Genomic DNA, 20,581 nt, shown 5'->3' with positions numbered 1-20,581 from the left:
TTTCATCAAGAGATTTGGGGGAATTGTAGTTGGCAATAAGTTTGTCGCTCTCTGTAGATTCCAGAAATTATCACAGAAATGTGAAGACAATATACTTATATAAAGTCAAAGTTTGAGGTTTGCATAAGATTCTGGGTAGGAAAAGCTGGTATGAGACAAGCAAGTCAGCCCACCCTGGATTCACCGAGGTGTCTAGTTTAAAAAACTTTACAGGTTTGCTATATTTCCCTAAGTGCCAGATAAACTAGGACCCAAAATCCACAGCTACCGACATTGAAAAAAAGAGGCAATTTTCAGTGGAAAAATGTGATGTGTCCATGTTATGTTTTGAGCCGTTTATAGTCAAGGGCACTGAGCCTACCCACCCAAGTGAGATACTATTTTTATCAAGAGACTTGGATGTTAGGAAGTTTGTAGCTCCCCACAGATTTCAGTACTTTTCATCACAGAAATGTGAGAAAAATGTGTTATTTCTAGTCAAAATTTGAGGTTTGCAAGGGATTCTGGGTAAGAAAAGCCAATGTGAGCTGCGCAAGTCGCCCATCCTAGATTTTCCCATGTGTCTAATTTACAAAAATGTACGTTTGCTAGGTTTCCTTTCCAGGCGATTGAGTCTCTCCTCCTTTTTGGAAGGATGTTCAGGGGTGTGATGGTCTGGCCGATGTGGAAGGGTGTCACCACATTCGGCAGGAACGAGGCATGTGTTCTCAGAACCAGTTTGTATGGAAAGATGGTGTATGGAGGGTGCACAGAGAGAGCTTATAGCTCGCTAACCCTCCTGGCCAATGTAATGACCACCAGAAGAAAAAGTTACTTACCTTTGGTAATGCCTTATTTGGTAGAGATTCTATCTAACAGACTACTTACTTTAGAATATTCCTCAGAAGTCAGACTGGATCTGAAACTTTTGGTGAGCACTACTTCTGCACACCAGTGGGTAGCATCGTCGGCCGTGCTAGAAGTGCTGTGCACCGTGCCTATAAAGGCGCCATCCCAGCACGTTGGCGTCGGTAGAAGCCATAAAAACAAGGAACACTGACCACTGGTGCGCTAATCTAGGGCCCTCAGAAAAGGGGGACAATCCTTTACTCCAAAATCTGTTCACAGAGAGGGGAGGATGGGGGGGTTGGTAAGGAATCTGCAGCTAGATCTTGTCTCTACCAGATAAGGCGATATCAAAGGCAAGTAACTTGTTCATTTGATGGAGACTTCAAGCCGTAAATTACTAAGCTTAGAAAGATACCCAGCGATACAAAAGGGGATGATGGACGGAGTGTTTGAGCAAATCAAACACTCACCCCCAGCCAACTGATCTGGATTTAATCCATCACCATTCGCTCCGTCCATCATCCCCTTTTGTATCGCTTTGTTCGCCCTAAGTTGGCAGGGTATGCTCAGACATGAGTCCCTTGCTCTTTTTGCCACTGGATTCAAGATAGCCTGGCTGATGAGGGTTATGAACGGAAGCCGGTCCCAGGATGCTTGTTTCAGGTCCAGGGAAGAGATGGCCTGGCAGTTCGGGCTGGACTGTTCCCATGAGGCACAGGTTCAGACTGATTTGCATATGGCCATGTCTGAACTGGGGAGGCGGAGTGAGCTAAAGAATGGTGATGGATTAAACCCAGATCAGTTGATTGGGGGCGAGTGTTTGATTTGCTCAAACGCACTGTCCATCATCCCCTTTTGTATCGCTAGAAAGATACCCAAGCAATACATCCCAGGAGGTGGGGGCTGTGATATAAATTAAACAATGAACTCCTGTAGGACAGAATAGGCAAAATGGCTGACACTTTGGACCTCACTGTCCAGGCAGTAGTGATTTGTGCGTGCAGAGAAACCCACATTGCTGCCCAACAGATATCCAGGAAGGGAACTCCGCAAGCTAAAACAGTGGTCGCAGCCTTGGCTGTGGTCGAGTGAGCTTGCAAGCCTTCCGGAGGTTTTTGGCTAAAGCGTAGCAGATCCTGATGCAGAGCACTATCCATTGTAAGATGGTCTATTTCTGCACCACCTTCCCTTGAAGAGTTGATCCGGATCGCTTTTGTGAGGTCAAGGTAAAACGACAACGCTCTTTTTGGTGCCAGCCAATGGAAAGTCTCCTCTTCTTTAGAGGGGTGGGGCAGAGCTTACAATGTAGGCAGTGATGGACTGGCCAATGTGAAAGGGAGTGTCCACCTTCAGTCAAAAGGATGTTCTAGTCAAATAAGACCAGCTTGCCAGGGTAGATGCTATGGTATGGAGGATGTGCCAACAGTGCCTGTAACTCACGGACCCTCCGGGCAGATGTCATTGGCATTAGAAAGGTTTTTATGGTAGGAGCCTGATTGGACGGTTGTGTAGTAGCTCGAATGGAGCACACATAAATATGAGAAAACAGTTGGGGTCCCAGTGTGGCATAATCAAAGGTGCAGGTAGAAGCATATGCTGAAGAGCTATCATACACCTATGTACAATAGGGGATTTGAAAAAGGATGGCTGATCTAGCAACCGCAGAAATGCTGGGATGGCCAAAACAGAGCCCGGCTAGGCTAAGGTAGGAATAAACAAAAATAACCTGGAGAAAAGGATTGCAGATATAGGGTCAACATGTTTATCTGTACACCTTTCCACAAACTTGCTCCAATGACAGGTATGAACCGAATAGGTGGAGGAATGTCTGGTTGCTAATATAACATTCAGACATCGGGCGGAAGGTCGAAAGCAGTCAACGGTCACCATTCAATCTCTATGAATGAAGGAGAAGGGTTTTCAGGTTCCGGTGCAGAACTCTGCTCTCCTCCTGAAACAGAAGATCCTCTGAAAGAGGCAGCATGATAGGAGGACCAGTGCCCATGGTCAATAGCTCGAGATACTAGACTCACCCTGCCCAATCAGGAGCCACATGAATGACTAGCGCCCGTTATCCCTGATTTTCTTGCAAACTTTGGGCAGGAGTAGTATTGGTGGAAATGATTACAGGAGGCAGGAGCTCCACTCGAGACGAAAAGTGTCTCCAAGCGAGAGCAGTCTTGGAAACTCAAGTGCACAAAACTGCCGACATTGCTCGCTCATGGCAGAAACAAACAGATCTAACCAAGCCTCTCACTCTCTGAAGCGATCTTGCGCTATCTCCACATGGCGACGCAATTCAAGACCCGCCAGGCATCTTCAGCTGAATTTGTCTGCTCTGGCATTTAGAGAACCCGCCAGTTGTTGAGCCACTAGGGATATGTCCTGGTGATCCAGAGTATTGCTTCGCCCTCCCAAATAATAGAAAACACCGCACTCCCACATGGAGGTGCACACACACACAGCGAAGCAATAAAAACACCTGGAAAGGGATTTCACTCTCATAAAATGAGGCCATCAAAAGATAGTTTTCAGAATAAGGCATGGGCCTTTACCTGTGCAACCCACTAACAGAAAGGCTTTCCCAGACGTCAAATGAACAACATTCAAATGTATATTAATATATATAGTAATAGCCCACTTATAAGTAGGCAAATGCAACTGTAAAATACATGAAAAAAAATACAAGCAAATAATACTGGATGTCCACTGCAAGAAATCAGAAATATATACACACTAAATACATCAGATCATTATAACCGCTGGAGACTTGAATGTCCACACAGACACACACACATCACAATGCCAATAATAAAAAAGAAAATACACCACTGATCACTCTTTCCCTGCATTTTTGCCAACTCGGCTCGAGGAGTCCTTGACGGCCAGGCAGAGGCTTCGATCGGGACCCTAAAAACAAGTTACCTGTGGTAACGCGTTTGCTCTACAGTGAGCTCCTGTCTGGGCATCAAGATTTCCTGTCCTTTAATACCTTTTACTCAACCTGAGCAGAAGGTTCTAGAAACCTCGCCCCCTTTCTTCTGTTACAAGAACCGAGCTGACTGCAATGGTCTGTGTCAGGGTCAAGACAGAAGCTGGCCAGGCCACTGTATTTTGACAAACAGACAGAGCTGTATATTCCACACATTTCTCTGGCAACAACAATCTCTGCTCTGAAAGGTACCAAGCATGCATCCCACACATTATCTCAGTGACGCTTACTAAAGTGTCCAAAAGTACAGAAAAAGCCTTGAACGTGAATAGCCTAAACAACTTGCATAACCTTGGTCCTGCTTGTGTGCCTAAAGCTCAAGCTAGACAGTCAGAATTCAAGATGGCATGAGGGCATGTCAAAGTCAATTGTAAGAACTTCATAATACTTCCCAATGTACAACATAATGCACATTTGAGCACCACGGCATATAACAGTATACTTCGAAACAGAGAAGTACATTCCACACCTCTCTCTCATGCTTTCAAATGCACATCCCACACGTTCTGTTCCTGACAAGGCTGTAAAAAGCAACCCCCCCCCATAAACCCTGAAACTACAAGGAGACACAAAATAACTCTTCGAGAAAAAAAAGCGTATGCAGGAAAAATGTTGGCATACATTCAAGAAAACACCTAAAGTCATTTAAAAATATGGAAGTCCAAGGTCATCATGTGGTCCCAATACTTGGGAGTGCCTCCGGCACTACATCCAGCCAAGTCCAGAGAAGTAAAGCCTCTGGACAAATGGTCCACACTGCCCTGTTTTTAGCAATAACACATGGCGGTCGTGTTGTCTGTGAACACCTGTACCAACCTTCCCTGATTGAAGGAAATAAAGGCTTCCAATGCCAATGGAATCACCAGAAGCGCCAATAGAATGATTTGGAACCTAGATTCCTCTGGAGTCCTCCGATATCCACTTCTCCCAGCTGGCCACCCCAGCCCAGGAGTGACACATCTGTCACTACAGTCAGCTCTGGTTAGGTGAGGGAGAGGGGTTGCCAAAAACCGAATCATGGTTTGTTCGCCCCCACTGAAGGTCTTTTGTATTTCCCTCCGAGATCTGAACCATGTCAGAGAGATTTCCCTGATGCAGTTCCAGTGGGCACAGCAGAGCCTTCATACGCCAATGGGAAATCAATAACTACAGGATGCAGGAGGCCATGAGGTCCAACAGGCTCAGAGTCAGTTTCATCAAAATCAAGGATAGAGGCTGAAACATTGGTAATATAGCCTAAATATCCTGGACTCATCCCTTGGGAGGATAAGCCCAAAACTGCACTGTGTCCAGAATAGAGAGGGAGTCAGATGTGTCACTTCGGCACGATGATAGTGAACACCAGAGAATGCAGGTGGTCTGCTGAAGTCTTGAGGCGCGAGAAGACCGCCTGGGGTGAACCCACGTTTAACAGCCATCCATCGATGTAGGGGGAAGACTGGCACCCCTGAATTCCGCCATCACCTTTGTGAACACCCAAGGTAAAGCCGAAAGGGAGCCCAGCAAACTGTAAATGTTCATGGCCCACAGTGAACTGAAGGTAACCTGTGTGAGCAGGCAGGTCAGGTATGTGAAAATAGGCTACCATCCACTCTCCAGGAGAGAGACAATCTGAGCTAATGTGGGAATCTTGAATTTCTCCTTTTTCAGGAAGAAGCTGAGAGGGTGCATGTCTAGAATCAGGCAGAGGCTCAGTCCTTTTTGGGAACCAGAAAGTAGTGGGAATAGCAAAAACGAACTACTTCTCATAACAGTACCCTTTTGATGTCTCCATTGGCCAAAAGAACCTGCTCTTCCTGAAGGAGCAGGGACAGGTGGTACTCCGTCAGCCAGTCTGAAGACCTTGGCATGGACAGTGGGGTTTCCCATGATGGTGAGAGGGTAAACTAATGGGGTTTGTAGGGTACAGGTGCTGAGGCTGGGGGGGGGCAGAGGCAGACTGGGCAGACCTTTGGCCTTGGGTCCCATGAGCTTGTGGGAGATGCGTGTGTGGCCACAAAAGGAATGGGAAACCTGTTGGTGATGATGGCTGGGCTGGAATGGACTTGGTTGGTAGCCTCTACAGTAGCCACAGAAGGGGCGAAAGTGAAAATGGAGCTGGCGTGGGGCCAAGGAGAGGACTGACGACCATGCAGTCGCCCTGCTGTCCTTACAGTGCTCAAGTGCTGAATCTGGCTTGTCGTCAGAGAAGGGTGCTTTCGATATCCATAAGGGATGCCTGGATATCCCCTGAAAGCCAGTAGATCTCAGCCAGGTGTGGTGTCTGAGTACCACTAACAACGCAATCGATGAGCCTAGCGAGTGGGTCATATCCAGTCCGCACCGTATGGTGAATTTTGGTGTGTGCCTGCCGGCATTAGCCTCCAAGACCACAAGTAGCACTTGCGCAACCAACTCCCAAACTGTGTGGGAATATCGGCCCCAAGATGCACAGTGTGTTCACGGACAAGTACAAGGCTGGCGGAAGAGAACTTCCTCCTGCAAAAGGTATCCAGCCTCTTGGATTCCCTCTCTGGTGGTGTGGTAGGGAAAGCATTAGGGTTGAATTTGTATGTGGAGGCCTGGCCAACCAGGCTCTCAAGGTTGGGCTGCTGGGTAAGGAAAGCTGGGTCCGTGGAGGCGGGCATGTCCTGTACACAGGAGCCCCAGTTCAGGACTTGGTCCATGTCCCAAGGAGGGCGTTTCTGAGGGCTTCGTTAAAAGGAAGAAGTGTCAGTGGGGGCAACTCCCGGCTGAAGCACCTTTGTCAAGAGGTTAGTCTTTACTGCCACTACAGGCAGCGCAAGGTCCACGTCCAGGACCCCAGCTGCCCTCTTCCCCATGGGGAATGGCCAGAACAATGCAGGCAGAGCGCGTCGGGGTAGTTTTAATGGCTGGGGCCGAGTTTAGAGGGGAGGTTTAAGGAGAGAGGCGGTTTAAGGAGTGAGGTGCCTTTAGGGCTCAGGGCGGGAGATCGGGGTAGTTTTTTAAATTGAGGCAGGGTTTTAGGCCTCACGGCAGTGGAAGGGGTTGTGGTAGTTTTATGGACTGCTCCGGGGGTACGTTTTAGGGCTCAGGGCGGGGCTCAGAGAAAGGGGTAGCTTTAAGGGCGGGCTGGTTTTAGGCCTCAGGGGCAAGGTAGGGGGTTAGAATTTGAAGGCTTAGGGCAGGGTGGGGGTGGAAAACAACCATGCATACCCACGTACCATTCATGCCTTCACAACGAAATTGCGCAGTAAAGGAATGCGTGGTTAAGACACCTTTGTGGTTTAGACTGCGTGATAGCGGGGACATGTGGTCATACAACTCACCACCCATGGCAAATAATGTCCCTTCATCCGTAGCCACTCTAGGAGGAGAGACTAAGATGGTGTCTGTGGAGGTGTCCAAACCACTGGCATACACCAGTTTCTCATACCAGTTATCTTAGGTCTCTTCCATGTAGTTGGAGTGGCCATTAAGATCCTCAGATCCTACCCACTCCCTCCACCCTAATCGAACTCCCTACAGGGATTATTTAAAAAAGTACACTATGGCAATGACTTGAGGGTCGAGTTCCAGATGGAGTCAAGGGCGAGTGCCGCTGGTCCGGCTCAGTGTAAGAGTTGGGTAGAACAATGTGGTTGGCACCACTGTGGGTCGCTCGCGGTGCCAGGGAAGGTCGGGATCCGATGACAGGGCTGATACAGATCCAAAGGACACGAGGGTAGACAGGCGGTCTGGAATCCAGTGGGGGCACCTGCCAAACCTGTGGGATCCAAAGGAACTCCAGAGCGATCGGCATGTGCAATACAAGGTGCATGGCCTCATAAAACTCTTAATTGGGAGACGACTAGAGCTGGGAATGGACCCAGGACCTGCTATACGACCGGAACCTGAAGTATTGTGGAGTTGACTGATGTGTTACTAGAAGCTTCAGTGAATGCACGAGAAACTGTTTTAGATTCATGGCACAGCAGTTGGGAGAGGCCTTGAAGATGAAGCCCGGGTCAAAGCACCAGAAGCAAACCAGGTGGGGTTCTATCATAGAAATCTGTCTGACATGTACCACAGGATTTAAACCCCACAGGTTTTTAGGGGGACAACAAAGCTAAAAAAGAATTGACATAATGTTGAATAAAATGGTCCAAATAATGGACTGAGTTAGCTCGCTCAGGATTAGCGCTGATGGCCCATAAACAAAATAACTGATGTACGCGCAATGCGGTGGTGTCTATATAGGCATTCCACACGTCACAACCGCCGTTGACAATGTAGACGTGGAGCTAATGGATTTCCACTTCCGGTGCACAGAGGTACTCCTCAAGAATTTCCAGATCCAGTCAGACGCATTGGGAATATTCTACGGTAAGGCATAACCAGCTAGTAGTCTATCAGATAAAACAAACATGAAGTGAAGGTATGATATATATACATACATACATACATACATACATACATATATATATATATATATATATTTATTAATTTTTTTCCAAGGAAACTCTGCCATAATGGTTACTGACGTCCCTAATACCCACCACAACAAAGTGAGCAGCTATTTTTTGCAGTAATTTTCAAGGTTCGTCTTTCCTCAAATGAGGGTGTTAAAAGGGTACTGAAGGGATGGGTAGGTTGGGGAAGTGTACTTTTTTCATTAGAGGAATTGTCATTTACACAATACAATTGTTTTCTTTACAAAACATTATCAGTAATACATTGTGAACCACACTACAAGTCAGACAATACCCAGTATGTTATTTGAGTCATTTTATTAATGATTTTTTAAAACAATTGCAGTACTTACGTTGTCACAACAATATTGAATTCCAATTTGTGGCTAAGTATATCATATCTAAGATACTTCCGATCTTCCTGGGAGCCTAAAAAAAAACCGAAGGGGATGTAGTGTCAGACGCTATTGAGCATTAAGACCATCAACAAGAGGCAATATTTCTTAACCATGGTGCCTTTCCACTGAGGGTTTTCTATGAACATCAGTGTGGCTTAATATTTTATATGTTTTTCAGCAGATCTCTCAATGCAAGTTGAATTTACTTAACAGGTGGATTGAAATAATAATAATCATCCATGCTTGCGTAGCGAAACACATTTGTGCCACTCTCTTTTCAGGCTACATCACTTTTTTCTGGCTTCAACTATATTGCAACTTGGGTTCCCATACCACTTATTTTCAGACAATACCCAAATCCTCAACATCTTTCTACCTTCAACCACAATTCTGAAAAGAGGCTATGTCCTTTACCTCATTGTACTGGACCCCCATACATCTCATATCCTTAACCAACAGACATAAGGTACCTTCTAAACGTAGTCACTTTGACCACTTTGATGGATGTATTCCACATTCAGCACTCATCTCCTACACTGCAAATGCTTGCGTCTACTGCCTCAAAGCTAGCATGACATGTGTTATCCTTCCTTTTAACTCAGTCAAGACCCTGATCACCACTTCAATCCAACCCAAAAACAGGTCATGCTTTTCAACATTACCTCTTTCCCTGCTCAATACCACCCTCAACTTGAACTGTAACAGAATCACTGCAGTTCTACATTTAAGTGTCTTGTTTGAATTTCAGACTCCCGCCTCCTCCCCTCACGCCCCAAGTGCTCCTCTGATCATCAACTCAGCATCTTGTTACCTTTATTCTTCCCATGTTGAGCAAGATCTAGAAGAGACATGCTAGTGCAACCATTTCCTCTACAGTGTACCTCTCCCCTACTAGTATCAAGAGCTATAAGCTTCCCAAAAACCTCTAAAAGACCCTCAAGGCTCACCTGATCAACCAGTTAGAAACGCAGCAAACTGAGTGAGCCCTCAGTTTCAATGATCCTCTTTCAGGTTAATCTGTTTATGTAAAGCAGCTACTATATTTCCTATGCACACATACCTTTCATAACTTGGAGTGTTTTGTGAAGAACAAACCAAGAGATAAAGCCACTAAAATACTGCATGCTTACCGTAATAAAGGATAACTTTAAGTTCAGGACACCATTGATTAAACTCTCTTATCCAGTTATCTATAAGAGAATAAAAAAGCTATAAACAAAATAAACTGTAATTGAGAATTGCAGACCATGCAATAAATTACATTTTTGGTTAAAGTGTGATGCAAAAGATAAAAAAGCTTTAGGTAGCATGATGGTCCAGTTAGTAGACTCCACCCAAGGCGATTCTGATACAGTTGGCTAAATAAAGAGAATACTTGATCATACATATGCCACTAGGGAGTCATTGCTATACACTGCAGTCAGTCTAAATGGATGAATTAGTCTCACTGTAATTGCATCAGACAGGGACTTAAGCAAGGCAGTATAGTCTGCAAACTCCATCCTTTCTATCAATCGTCCTCTTCTGAATAAGGCAAATATGTCCTTCACAGGACATGACTAATTATTATAGAGATAGCAAAAAAAGTTGACTAGGATATAGATTTAACAATTTAGTAAACTCTTGATGTTATAAGAAATTAAACTTTAAACTTTCAAATGATGTGTACAGAACATCCCATGGGCTGTAATACATTTATAAGGCAGGATGGTGGTGGGATTGATCTATCATTGATTAGATTGGACTAGTGCATTTGTTGGAGCACTCTATAGTAGCTTTACATATCACTGTAGAAAACACTAATGCTATAAAACCACTGAGTTTGATAATCATTACATGTACACAAAAACACCATAGATTCAGATGCCTGTTCAAGTTCACCATATAGTACAGATCAAACTGGAAAGGAGTTGTGCTCCCATATTGTTGTGCACTGATAGAGCTACCACAATAACACTTACAAAAAGACACAAATGCTCAAAGAAAACCGTAAGAACATTTGACTGCTTTGCAATTCCAATTAACTCTTCCTGAAAGGGGTCTTTGAAGGCCTTTAGTCTCCAATCTGGTTTCACATAAAGTCTCATATAGTTTATAATCAACTTGGCTTTAACTTGCATTGAAACAGAATATTCTGCAGCAGCCTTCCTGAAGTTAGAAGTCCCATATGTGGTGTAATGAAAGTCCCTGAACTATTCTTCCGGTTCAACTCATGAAATGGAAATCAAAGGATAAAAAGGTATCTGGCCACATCTGAACACATGCTCAATAGGTGCAGCTAGACATCGAGTAAACTGTTCCATAACAGAGAAAATATCTATAAATAGAAGGTATTAATGGAATAGAATGCTGGCTTAAATAAACTCAAAATCTTAAAACAATATGTTGTGCAGAGATCAGGATTTACTGATATAGGGCAAAAAGCGGTCATGCCATCTTTCCTGCTGGCTATTCTTACCAGCAGATGGAGCCCAAAAAGAGCCCAACATCAGTTCCTTTACGTATGACTTGGCTATCCCCTGTGTAGGCAGCATCTGTGCCAAACATTTGATGAGGAGCAGCTAAATTGGATTCTGCCTTTGGAAACTATATCTATTCGCAGATGCCTCACCTTTTCAAAGCTCAAGGTGGCAACTTAAAACCGGAAATGTTTCATGCAACAGCTTGCATGTTGGTAAGTAGTGCCAATGGGCTCAGCTGCAGTTAAATCCTGCCTCCAGCACTGAAGACATGGAACAACACTGGAGAAGAAAGACATTGCTTGCTTGCTGACACCAGTGTCACAAGAACTTCCTCACCTCAGATGCAGAGCATCCAAGAACCTGGGTGAGAGAGCCTGTTCAATCGAAATGGAGTCCTCATACTCTAACAAGACATCTACTGAGCAGAACAAGGAGGAATATGGGCGGTGAGAAATTTGCAGTTAGAAGAGACAAACCACCAGAAACAGTTATTGAAGGTAAATAACCTGATCTCCTGTTAAATATTTCTAACTGCAGGTTCTTCACTTTTAGAGCGGATACTAAAACAGTACCAGCACAAAGTTAGACGATCTAGGAAGTAGCTTCACTCCAGAAAGTCCTACAGGACAAACAGACGTTCCCTTCATTGTAGACCTGAGAATCAAGACATTAATGCTTGGAAAAGTTATGGACAGCCCATGTGGTGTCATGGCTGATGTTCTACACAGGAACCTGAGCAAAACTGGGGTTGGAGCCTTCTCCCTTGTTGAGTGAGCCTCAAGGCTCTTAGATGACTCCTCACTGACCAAGGCATAGCATAGTTTTATACACAGGATGATCCATCTAGACCAGTGGTTCTATACCTGTAGTCTGGGGACCCCTGGGGTCCACAAATGATTATAGAATTAATGATTATTAACAGATAAATAAAGCATAGCTAAAGAAGTAAAACTGAAAATGGAAAACTTTTAAATGTCCTGTATATGTGAAGGAATTCAAAATTGGAGGCTAAAAGTTAGTATCCCCAGATTGATTGGTCAGCACAGTGCAAGTGCATCAAACATAATATAGTATGTCTGATCAACGGCCACAATTGATTTTAGAAAAGCTCCAACCTACCCGTTAAAATTAACATTTTGACTTTTTTAGATTGGTTTGTGAATTAAATGCAATATTTAATCAGTTGTGTATTTGTTTGATGAATGCTTGTTTCCGTTTCTTTTTGTATTGGTTTGTAGTTCAAATCATTGAACATGCTAGGACAGGGTTCTCGGCTTCCAGTAATTACTCAATGGGAGTCCTTGGTTTCCAGTAATCATTAAGTGGGGTACACAGGATTCAAAACGAAGATGCTACTTACCAGTATGCATCTGTTCTTGGCATGTAGGGCTGCTGACATTCATATCTGTGCATAGATCGCCGCCTAGTGTTGGGTCCGGATGATTGCACATTGTTGTCCTGGAAGAGTCTTCGAAGTATCACAAGATAGGTGGCTCCTCCCCTAGACTACAGTGTGCATGGGCATTGACTCCATCCTCAGATTGTTTTTAGCCATTGTGGCCAAGATGGAGTGAAACTAAGTGAATGATGACCATGCTAGAAGTATGTGTGAATTCTGCAGCTGCTACAGGCGCCGGGGAGGAGGGCGGGCGATATGAATGTCAGCAGCCCTACATGCCAAGAACAGATGCATACTGGTAAGTAGCATATTCGGTTCGAGGCATGTGGGCTGCTGAATTCATATCTGTGCATAGAATACATAGCAGTCCCTCCATTAATGGCGGCCGCGACCTTGCCAGCTGCAGCAGTTTGGAAAAGTGTTTTTAGAACAGCCTGCCCTACAGCTGCCTGCTGTTTGGAGTGCACATCAACACAATAATGCTTTGTGAATGTGTGTGTGGTAGACTTTGTGGCTGCTCTACATATGTCTTCCAAAGGAATATTTCCAAGGAATGCCATGGAGGCCCCCAACTTTCTGGTGGAGTGGGCCCTTGGTGGAATGGTGAGAGTATGCTTGGCTTTCAGATAGCAGATCTGGATACATTTAACGATCCACCGAGCAATACCAGCCTTGGAAATGGGGTTACCTTTGTGGTGTGGTGCAAAGGCAACAAAGAGTTGTTTAGTTTTTCTAAAATCCTTGGTCCTATCGATGTAATACCTCAGGGCCCTTTTGACATCAAGGGTGTGGAGCATTCTCTCCGCCAATGACTTAGGATTTTGGAAGAAAACAGGCAATTCAATAGTCTGGTTAATATGGAATTGAGACACAACTTCAGGAAGGAATTTAGGGTTAGTGCGAAGCACTACCCTGTTAGAATGAATTTGAATAAATGGCTCTTGGATAGTTAGTGCTTGTAGTTCACTAACTTGCCGCAGCAATGTAATCGCTATGAGGAAAGCCAATTTCCACGTCAAGAATTGAATCTCACAGGAATGCAGTGGTTCAAAGGGAGGACCTATCAGCCGGGTTAGGACCACATTGAGGTTCCACTCCGGAGCTGGTGGAGTCCGCGGAGGAATGACTTGTTTGAGTCCCTCTAGAAAGGCCTTAATGGCAGGCACTCTGAAAAGTGAGAGGTGCTGCCTGTTCTGGAGATAAGCGGCCATTGCAGACAGATGTATGCAAATGGAAGCATAGGCCAGATTACATTCGTACAGATGGAAAAGGTAACAAATGATATTTTGAATGGATGCATCTAGCGGGTTAATGTTGTGGTCTGCACAATAAATGACAAACCGCTTCCATTTTGCCGCATAGCATGCTCTGGTGGTGGGCTTTCTTGCCTCCCGAATGATGTCCATACAGTCTGAAGGCAAATGCAGGTTGCCAAACTCTAAGACTTCAGGAGCCAGATCGCCAGGTTGAGCTGTTGCGGATCTGGATGCTGAATGTCACCATGGCTCTGCGTCAGAAGGCTGGGTGTGAGGCGTAGCCTCTGATGCGGTACCACGGACAGTTCTAGAAACGTGGTGTACCATGGTTGGCGAGCCCACGTTGGAGCAACCAGAATGAGAGTCATCGAGTGCTGCCTGAGCTTGCGTGCCACCAGCGGTATCAGAGGTGCTGGGGGAAAAGCGTACGCAAATTTGCCTGACCAGTTCATCCATATCACATTGCCCTGCGACTGTGGGTGTGGGAACCTGGCGGCGAAGCTTTGGCATTTTGCGTTCTCCCTTGTGGCGAACAGGTCTATCTCTGGATGACCCCACCTTTGGAAGTACGGTTGGAGTACTGATGGATGTATCTCCCACTCGTGCATTTAGTGGCTGTGCCTGCTGAGCAGGTCCGCCATCTGATTGTCCTTGCCCGGGAGGTGTTCTGCCATGAGGAAGATGTTCCTCTGAATGGCCCACTTCCACATGCTCTGAGCCAGATGAGACAGCTGCAGAGAGTGTGTTCCTCCCTGCTTTTGAATGTAGTACATAGCTGTCATGTTGTCCGTCCGGATCAACACGACCTTGTTGCCCAGATGTACTTTGAAGGCTTTGAGTGCCATGAAGATCGCCATCAGTTCGAGAACATTGATGTGCATCTTCCATTGCTGTTGCGTCCATAGACCCTGCACAGTGTAATGGAGTACATGAGCTCCCCATCCCTGGAGAGAGGCGTCCGTGGTCAGGATGATCATATGTAGTCTCGCGTGCGGGACTATGGAGATGCAGGAGGCCATCATGCCTATCAACAGCATGAACACTCTTGCTGGAAGCGAGTGTTGAGGTCTGAATTTTTGTATCAGCGATTGAATGCTGATGACTCTCACTGTGGCCGCCAGAGTATTTATCGTCACACCCAGATACTGCCGTATGTGGGCGGGCTGGAGGTGGGATTTGGGGTAATTCAGTGAGAATCCCAGATCGTGCAGGAGGTGAATGGTATGGGACATGTGGGCGGCACACTGCTGGGCTGACTTTGCCTGGATGAGCCAGTCGTCCAGATAAGGGTAGACGTGGATGTTCCGTCTCCTGAGGTGCGCCGCCACTGTCGCCAGGCACTTTGTGAACACCCTGGGTGCCGTGGTAACACCGAAAGGCAAAACCTTGAACTGGTAGTGCTGGTTTTGTATGGTGAATCGGAGGTACTTTCTGTGTGAAGGGTGCAGTGGAATGTGAAAGTACGCATCCTTTAGGTCTAAAGTTGCGAGAAAATCCCCCTGACTGAGCAACGGGAGCACTTGCTGCAGGGTCAGCATATGGAAGTGCTCCGACAGGATGTACTGGTTGAGTGCCCTGAGGTCCAGGATGGGCCTGAGGGACCCGTCCTTCTTTGGGATTAATAAGTACAGGGAGTAAACCCCTGTGCCTCTTTCTCGCAGAGGCACAAGCTCTACTGCTCCTTTTTGCAGCATAACGGTAACTTCCTGCTGCAATAAGTGCAAATGCTCGGCCGACATAGGACGGTTCCTTGGGGGGATGTTGGGTGGAGTGGACGTTAACTCCAGACAATAACCGTATTGAATAAGTTTCCTGACCCACCTGTCTGTGGTGATGGACTTCCAGACTGGCAGGAACTGCTGGAGTCTCCCCCCGACCGGTGTTGTGTGGTCGGGGGGCAGTGACAAGGCGTCACTGTTTGCTGGTGGCAGAGGATCTGGAGCTGTTGTTTCCACGACCTCTGCCCTTTGCGCTGTTACCACGATATCCACCTCGACTCTTGTTGGTATATGTGGACTGAGTGTTGCCCTTGTAGTACTGCGTGGACTGGGAGAGCTGGCCTCTGGAAACGCCTCTAGTGCTTGAGCGACGAAAAGACCCACCCCGAAACTGCTGAGATTGTAAGGCACCCATGGATTTTGCAGTCTCCGTGTCCTTTTTAATTTTTTCTAGGGTGGTGTCAACCTCCGGGCCAAACAGGTGATCTGGGTTGACTGTTTGGTTAAGGATGGTTGTTTGGATTTCTGGCTTAAATCCAGAGATTCTCAGCCAGGCATGTCGCCGCAGCATAACGCTAGTGTTTATAGCCCTGGCAGCGGTATCAGCCACGTCCAGAGCGCACTTAATTGAAGCGTTGGAGATCAGCTTCCCTTCCTGAATCAGCATCTCTGCCGCCTCCTTGTATTCATCAGGCAGGTGCTGCAACAGTGTCTCAAGCGTGTCGTAGTGTGCCCTGTCATATCTCGCCAGAAGCGCTTGTGTGTTAGAAATGCTCCAGATGTTGGCTGCCTGTGCTGCTACCCTCTTCACCGATGCCTCAAAGACCTTGGATTCTTTGTCTGGGGGAGGAGCATCGCCCGTGGTCTGAGAATTAGCCCTCTTCCGGGCATTCGAGACACAAGGGAGTCCAGAGGCAACTGTCCTTTGATGTAGGTAGGATCATGTAGGCACTGACTTATATTTTTTCACAATCCTAGGGTTTATCACCCTCGCCCTGGTAGGTTCTTTAAAGATCTCTCCAGCATGTTTTAAGACACCTTTCAGCATAGGCAGAGTCTTAACAGTTTTTTCTGACACTGAGAAGGTATCAAAGAGGAAGTCGACATCCACAGGGTCAGCATGGAGCTGGACGTTGTGATTGTTAGCTGCCCGCTCAATGAGGGCATTGAAAGCTGCAGAGTCTTCTGTAGGGGACGTTTTGGCAGAAAATAGTTGAGGGTCTTGTCCTGATTGAGGATCACCTGGGTCACCACCAGCAGCCCAGGGTTCGCTGGTATCCTCAGGGTCTGTATAGACAGGATAACTGTACTCATCCTCATCATCCCCCTCTCCAGCATCCACATCAGAATAAGTGGGTGAAACATTATGAGGCTGTGGAGAAAGTGGTTCCACCAAGACAGGAGTGGAAGCAGAGTCCTTTTTCCTCAGAGGAATCCTGTAGGACTCCACTGGACATTCTGGGGCAATTTTGCGCTTGTGGCGGGAAAGGCTGCCCGTTACGTCATCGATGAAGTGTTCCTGATGCTCGTCCACTGAAGGTCGTCGAGGATGTGGGCCGGGGCCCACCGCTGACTACTTCGGCGCCGAGGAGACCTTCTCGGGCATGCTGGCGACCGCCTTAGGAGCGAAAGCCTTCAGCGCCGTCTTCGGCGGCAACGTGAAATGGATGGGCGTGGACGCCTTAGGTGGTTTCTCCACCGGTTTCGTAGGCAGAGGATCCTTCGGACCGACCGACGCGGTCCCGTCCCTGATGCGCTGCAGGGACTCTGTCACCTTCTTGGTGAACGCGGCGGATGGGCGCGCCGGTTCAACGGACTCCCTCGAGGCCTCACCCGGAGTCGACTCTCAGGGTGTGCTGCCCTTGGCCTTGTCCTGCTGACGCGGAGGAGCGAGAGCCTTCGGGTCATCCAGCCGTTTTTTCGGGTCACCGAGAGCTTTCTTTGGGTCGCCGAGGCCCTTGCCGGTGTCGACCGTCTTCGGCGCCGGCGCGCTCGGATCGACCACCTTCACTTTAGTCTTCGGCGCGGCAGACTTCGTCTCGACGCCCTTGACTTGAACCTTCGGCTCGACAGTAATCTTCGGCTTCTTCGGCGCCGAGGGCTCCGAGGCCTTGGAGCCGACCAAAGCGATGCGCACTTTCGGTTTCGAGGATGGCACCTGCGCAGTGTCTGGAGTCGAGAGCGTAGGTTTCACTTTTGGTTTCGTTTTGCCAGGGTGTGGCTCAGCAGCAATGTCCGAGGCCGAGCCCGAAGGCGGGGCCGTAGAACCCATAGTAAGAACTTGGGTAAGGCCCGAAGGCGATCCCTCGACCTGAGCCTTATGAACTGGCATGGCCCCAGAGTCAGTTTGAGGAAGCTCTTCGTCCGAGCTATCCTCCATGGCCCCGAGGGCCCCATCGTCATCTCCTACCTCCTCGACATCTTCGGCCTCGAACATCTCTGCATCCGCGTCGTAGTCGACGTCCGACGCGGGGTTGGACTCAGTAACGTCCTGGATAGATTCGTCCTCGACATCCCCTGCATCGAAGATGTCCACCGGCGCCGGTGCAGCATGATGGGCCTCCTGGCGCGCAGCTCATCGAAGTTTAAGCGTCTTCTTGGACCTGAAGCGTGAACAAGCCATACACTTGGCTTCATCGTGGTCCGGCGACAGACACTTGTTGCACACCGGGTGGACGTCGATGTGGGGATACTTCGAGTTGCAGACGGGACATCTCTTGAATGGACTTCGGTCCATGATGGATGGCCGATAGGCCTGGAGCGTCGACTGGGCCTTCCGCGCCGAGAGCACGCGGGTGTAGAGAATCCGGCTCGGAACCGAGCTGGAAGAACTAAGACCGAACGCAAGACTATACCGACGTATTAGACTAAAGATCTTTTGGTCTTAAGAAAGTTTTGTATCGATTCCGACAAGAGGGAATTCAAAGACATCCGAACCCAATGGCGGAAAAAAACAATCTGAGGTTAGAGTCGATGCCCATGCGCACTGTAGTCCAGGGGAGGAGCCACCTATCTCGTGATACTTCGAAGACTCTTCCAGGACAACAATGAGCAATCATCCGGACCCAACACTAGGTGGCGATCTATGCACAGATATGAATTCAGCAGCCCACATGCCTCGAACGGTTAAAAACCATTCAACAAGACAAAGTCAATTTGTGGACTTCCTATCCCTTCTTCACACTGGTACTTTAGTACTAGCCTCAATTTATCCAGAAAATAGGTAGTATCCAGTAAAACAAGCAAAGCCAATAGTTAACAATCCTAGTGTACAACTGTGCATGGGCTCAAAAGGCATGGACATCAAAAGGGTATGAACTAAATGAAGGTCCACTGTGGCGTAATTAAGTTGCAGGTGAAAACTTGAGGCTTTTCGAAACGAATGCATCACTATAGAAGATCTGAATAAAGAAGACCGATCAAGAAAACGCCAACAGGATAGACAGGTAAACTTTAATAGAGTTCCAGAAAAATCTTGCCAGGATAGGGATAACACAAATAGAACCACATCAGGCAATTTAGCATGAAAATGGTCACTGTGGTGGTTCTCACACCAACCACACAACATACTCCAATGGCTAGTATTTAAGGACTTGGTGGAAGGGCTACCAAAACAAGCTCCATCACTTCCAAAGGCAGACCAAATCTACTCAGCTAGTTGCACTTAGGCAGTCTTTTTGCATGGATGAGTAAAATGTGAAAGTTTGGATGGTAAAACCCCGACTTGTTGCTAAGAGAGCAGACCCTCTCAAAGAGGTAGCCAGACTACAGGACAAATGCGCCGACTCAGCAGTTCACAGTAAAAAATTCTCCATGCTCAATCTGAGGCTGTCAGGATGAACTGAGCTTGGCCCCTCATAACTCCCATCCAAACTCATATATTTGGTAGTAGAGGGAGAAACGTCTAGAGAAGGCTGGAGTCCAACCAAAGGTGAAACATGCGTCTCAGAGTGATCCCAGCGTTTTGGTGGGGAATGGGGATCTTGAGGGCAAAAGGCACTAAGCGTTCTTGACTGTAGTGAAAAGATCTACCCAAGGCTCACCACACTGGGCAAGGAGGTCTCAAACCAACTCCAAGTACAAATGCCACTCGAAGTGAACAAGATCTGCTGAATTTGCCTATTCTAAAACCAAGAACCTTCCAGGCGACTGACATGAAGGCTATTCTGTTTAGTTCTTGCCACCATCAGAGCCTCAGTATACATGCAGGTCCAATGTTCGAGACCCTGCACAGCCTTGTTTGCTGCATTATCACATAGCAATCGTATTGCCCGTCAGAACCTGCCCTGGATGAAAGGCAAGAAGGTTGAGCGCCAGCCAAGTGACACAGAGCCCCGGGAGGTTGATGTGGAGCGCCAGCTTCACCCAAGACAAGAGGCCTATGATATACAACTCATCCAGATGCTCCCCATCCCAGCTCAGATATGATGCATTTGTTACTACCATGAAGCTTGGATGGGGCAGGGGAAATGGTCAGTTACTCCACTGTAGGTACAGTTAGCCTCTTCTGAGAGTTTGTCCGAGAGGCACCCTTAGGGATGCGCCTAATAAAGGCCAAGGTTCCACTGTGTAGCATGCATGCGCCAATAGGAATGGGGCACTAGTATAATAAATGCTAAAAGAACAAATGATGGACAGAATTCTGAACAATATCAAACATCCACCCCAGAGATCTGGGCCTAAATCCATTGCTTTTTGCTCCCCATGCCATTTCAGTTTAAACACAGCCATATGCAAATCAGGTTTGACCCTGCTCCTCATGGGAACAGTCCACCCCAAACTGCCAGTCCAGGGCCTCCATGGACTGAAAACAAGCACCCTGGAACCAGCATAGGGGTTTCACCAATCATCAGCCAGGCTAGCTTGAATCGAGTGGCATGGAGATCTTAGGGGCAACGTGTGGGCATACCCGTCCCAAACGAGGTGACAAATACAAAAAGAACAATGTGCTGTGTTCGCCCTAAGTGGCCATGGGTATGTCCAGACGTGGGTTGATAGCTCGTTGTGCCACTAGTGAGCCCCAGCCATTGCTGGAGCCGGACTGGGAGGTGTCTGTCCCCAAGGCCATCTAAAAGCCTCAACTATTAACACCAAACAAATGTAATCCAATTCCACC

At 47.2% G+C, this 20,581-nt stretch overlaps 1 protein-coding gene across 1 annotated transcript in view; it reads right to left on the bottom strand.

Moving 5' to 3' along the window:
* SMARCAD1 (SNF2 related chromatin remodeling ATPase with DExD box 1) overlaps nucleotides 1-20,581 on the bottom strand; it is an 833,806-nt gene that overhangs the window by 287,014 nt on the left and 526,211 nt on the right. The window contains exons 13-14 of the mRNA XM_086961941.1: nucleotides 9,761-9,820; nucleotides 8,586-8,661 (exon numbers count right to left, since the gene is read on the bottom strand). Coding sequence (XP_086818067.1) covers nucleotides 8,586-8,661; nucleotides 9,761-9,820 — 136 coding nt within the window. The remainder of the gene's footprint in view (nucleotides 1-8,585; nucleotides 8,662-9,760; nucleotides 9,821-20,581) is intronic.

The sequence above is a fragment of the Lissotriton vulgaris genome, chromosome 3_1 (assembly GCF_964263255.1).
Source record: "Lissotriton vulgaris chromosome 3_1, aLisVul1.2, whole genome shotgun sequence".
NCBI classification, from domain to species: Eukaryota; Metazoa; Chordata; class Amphibia; order Caudata; family Salamandridae; genus Lissotriton; species Lissotriton vulgaris.
This window is presented reverse-complemented; position numbering and strand designations above follow the sequence as displayed.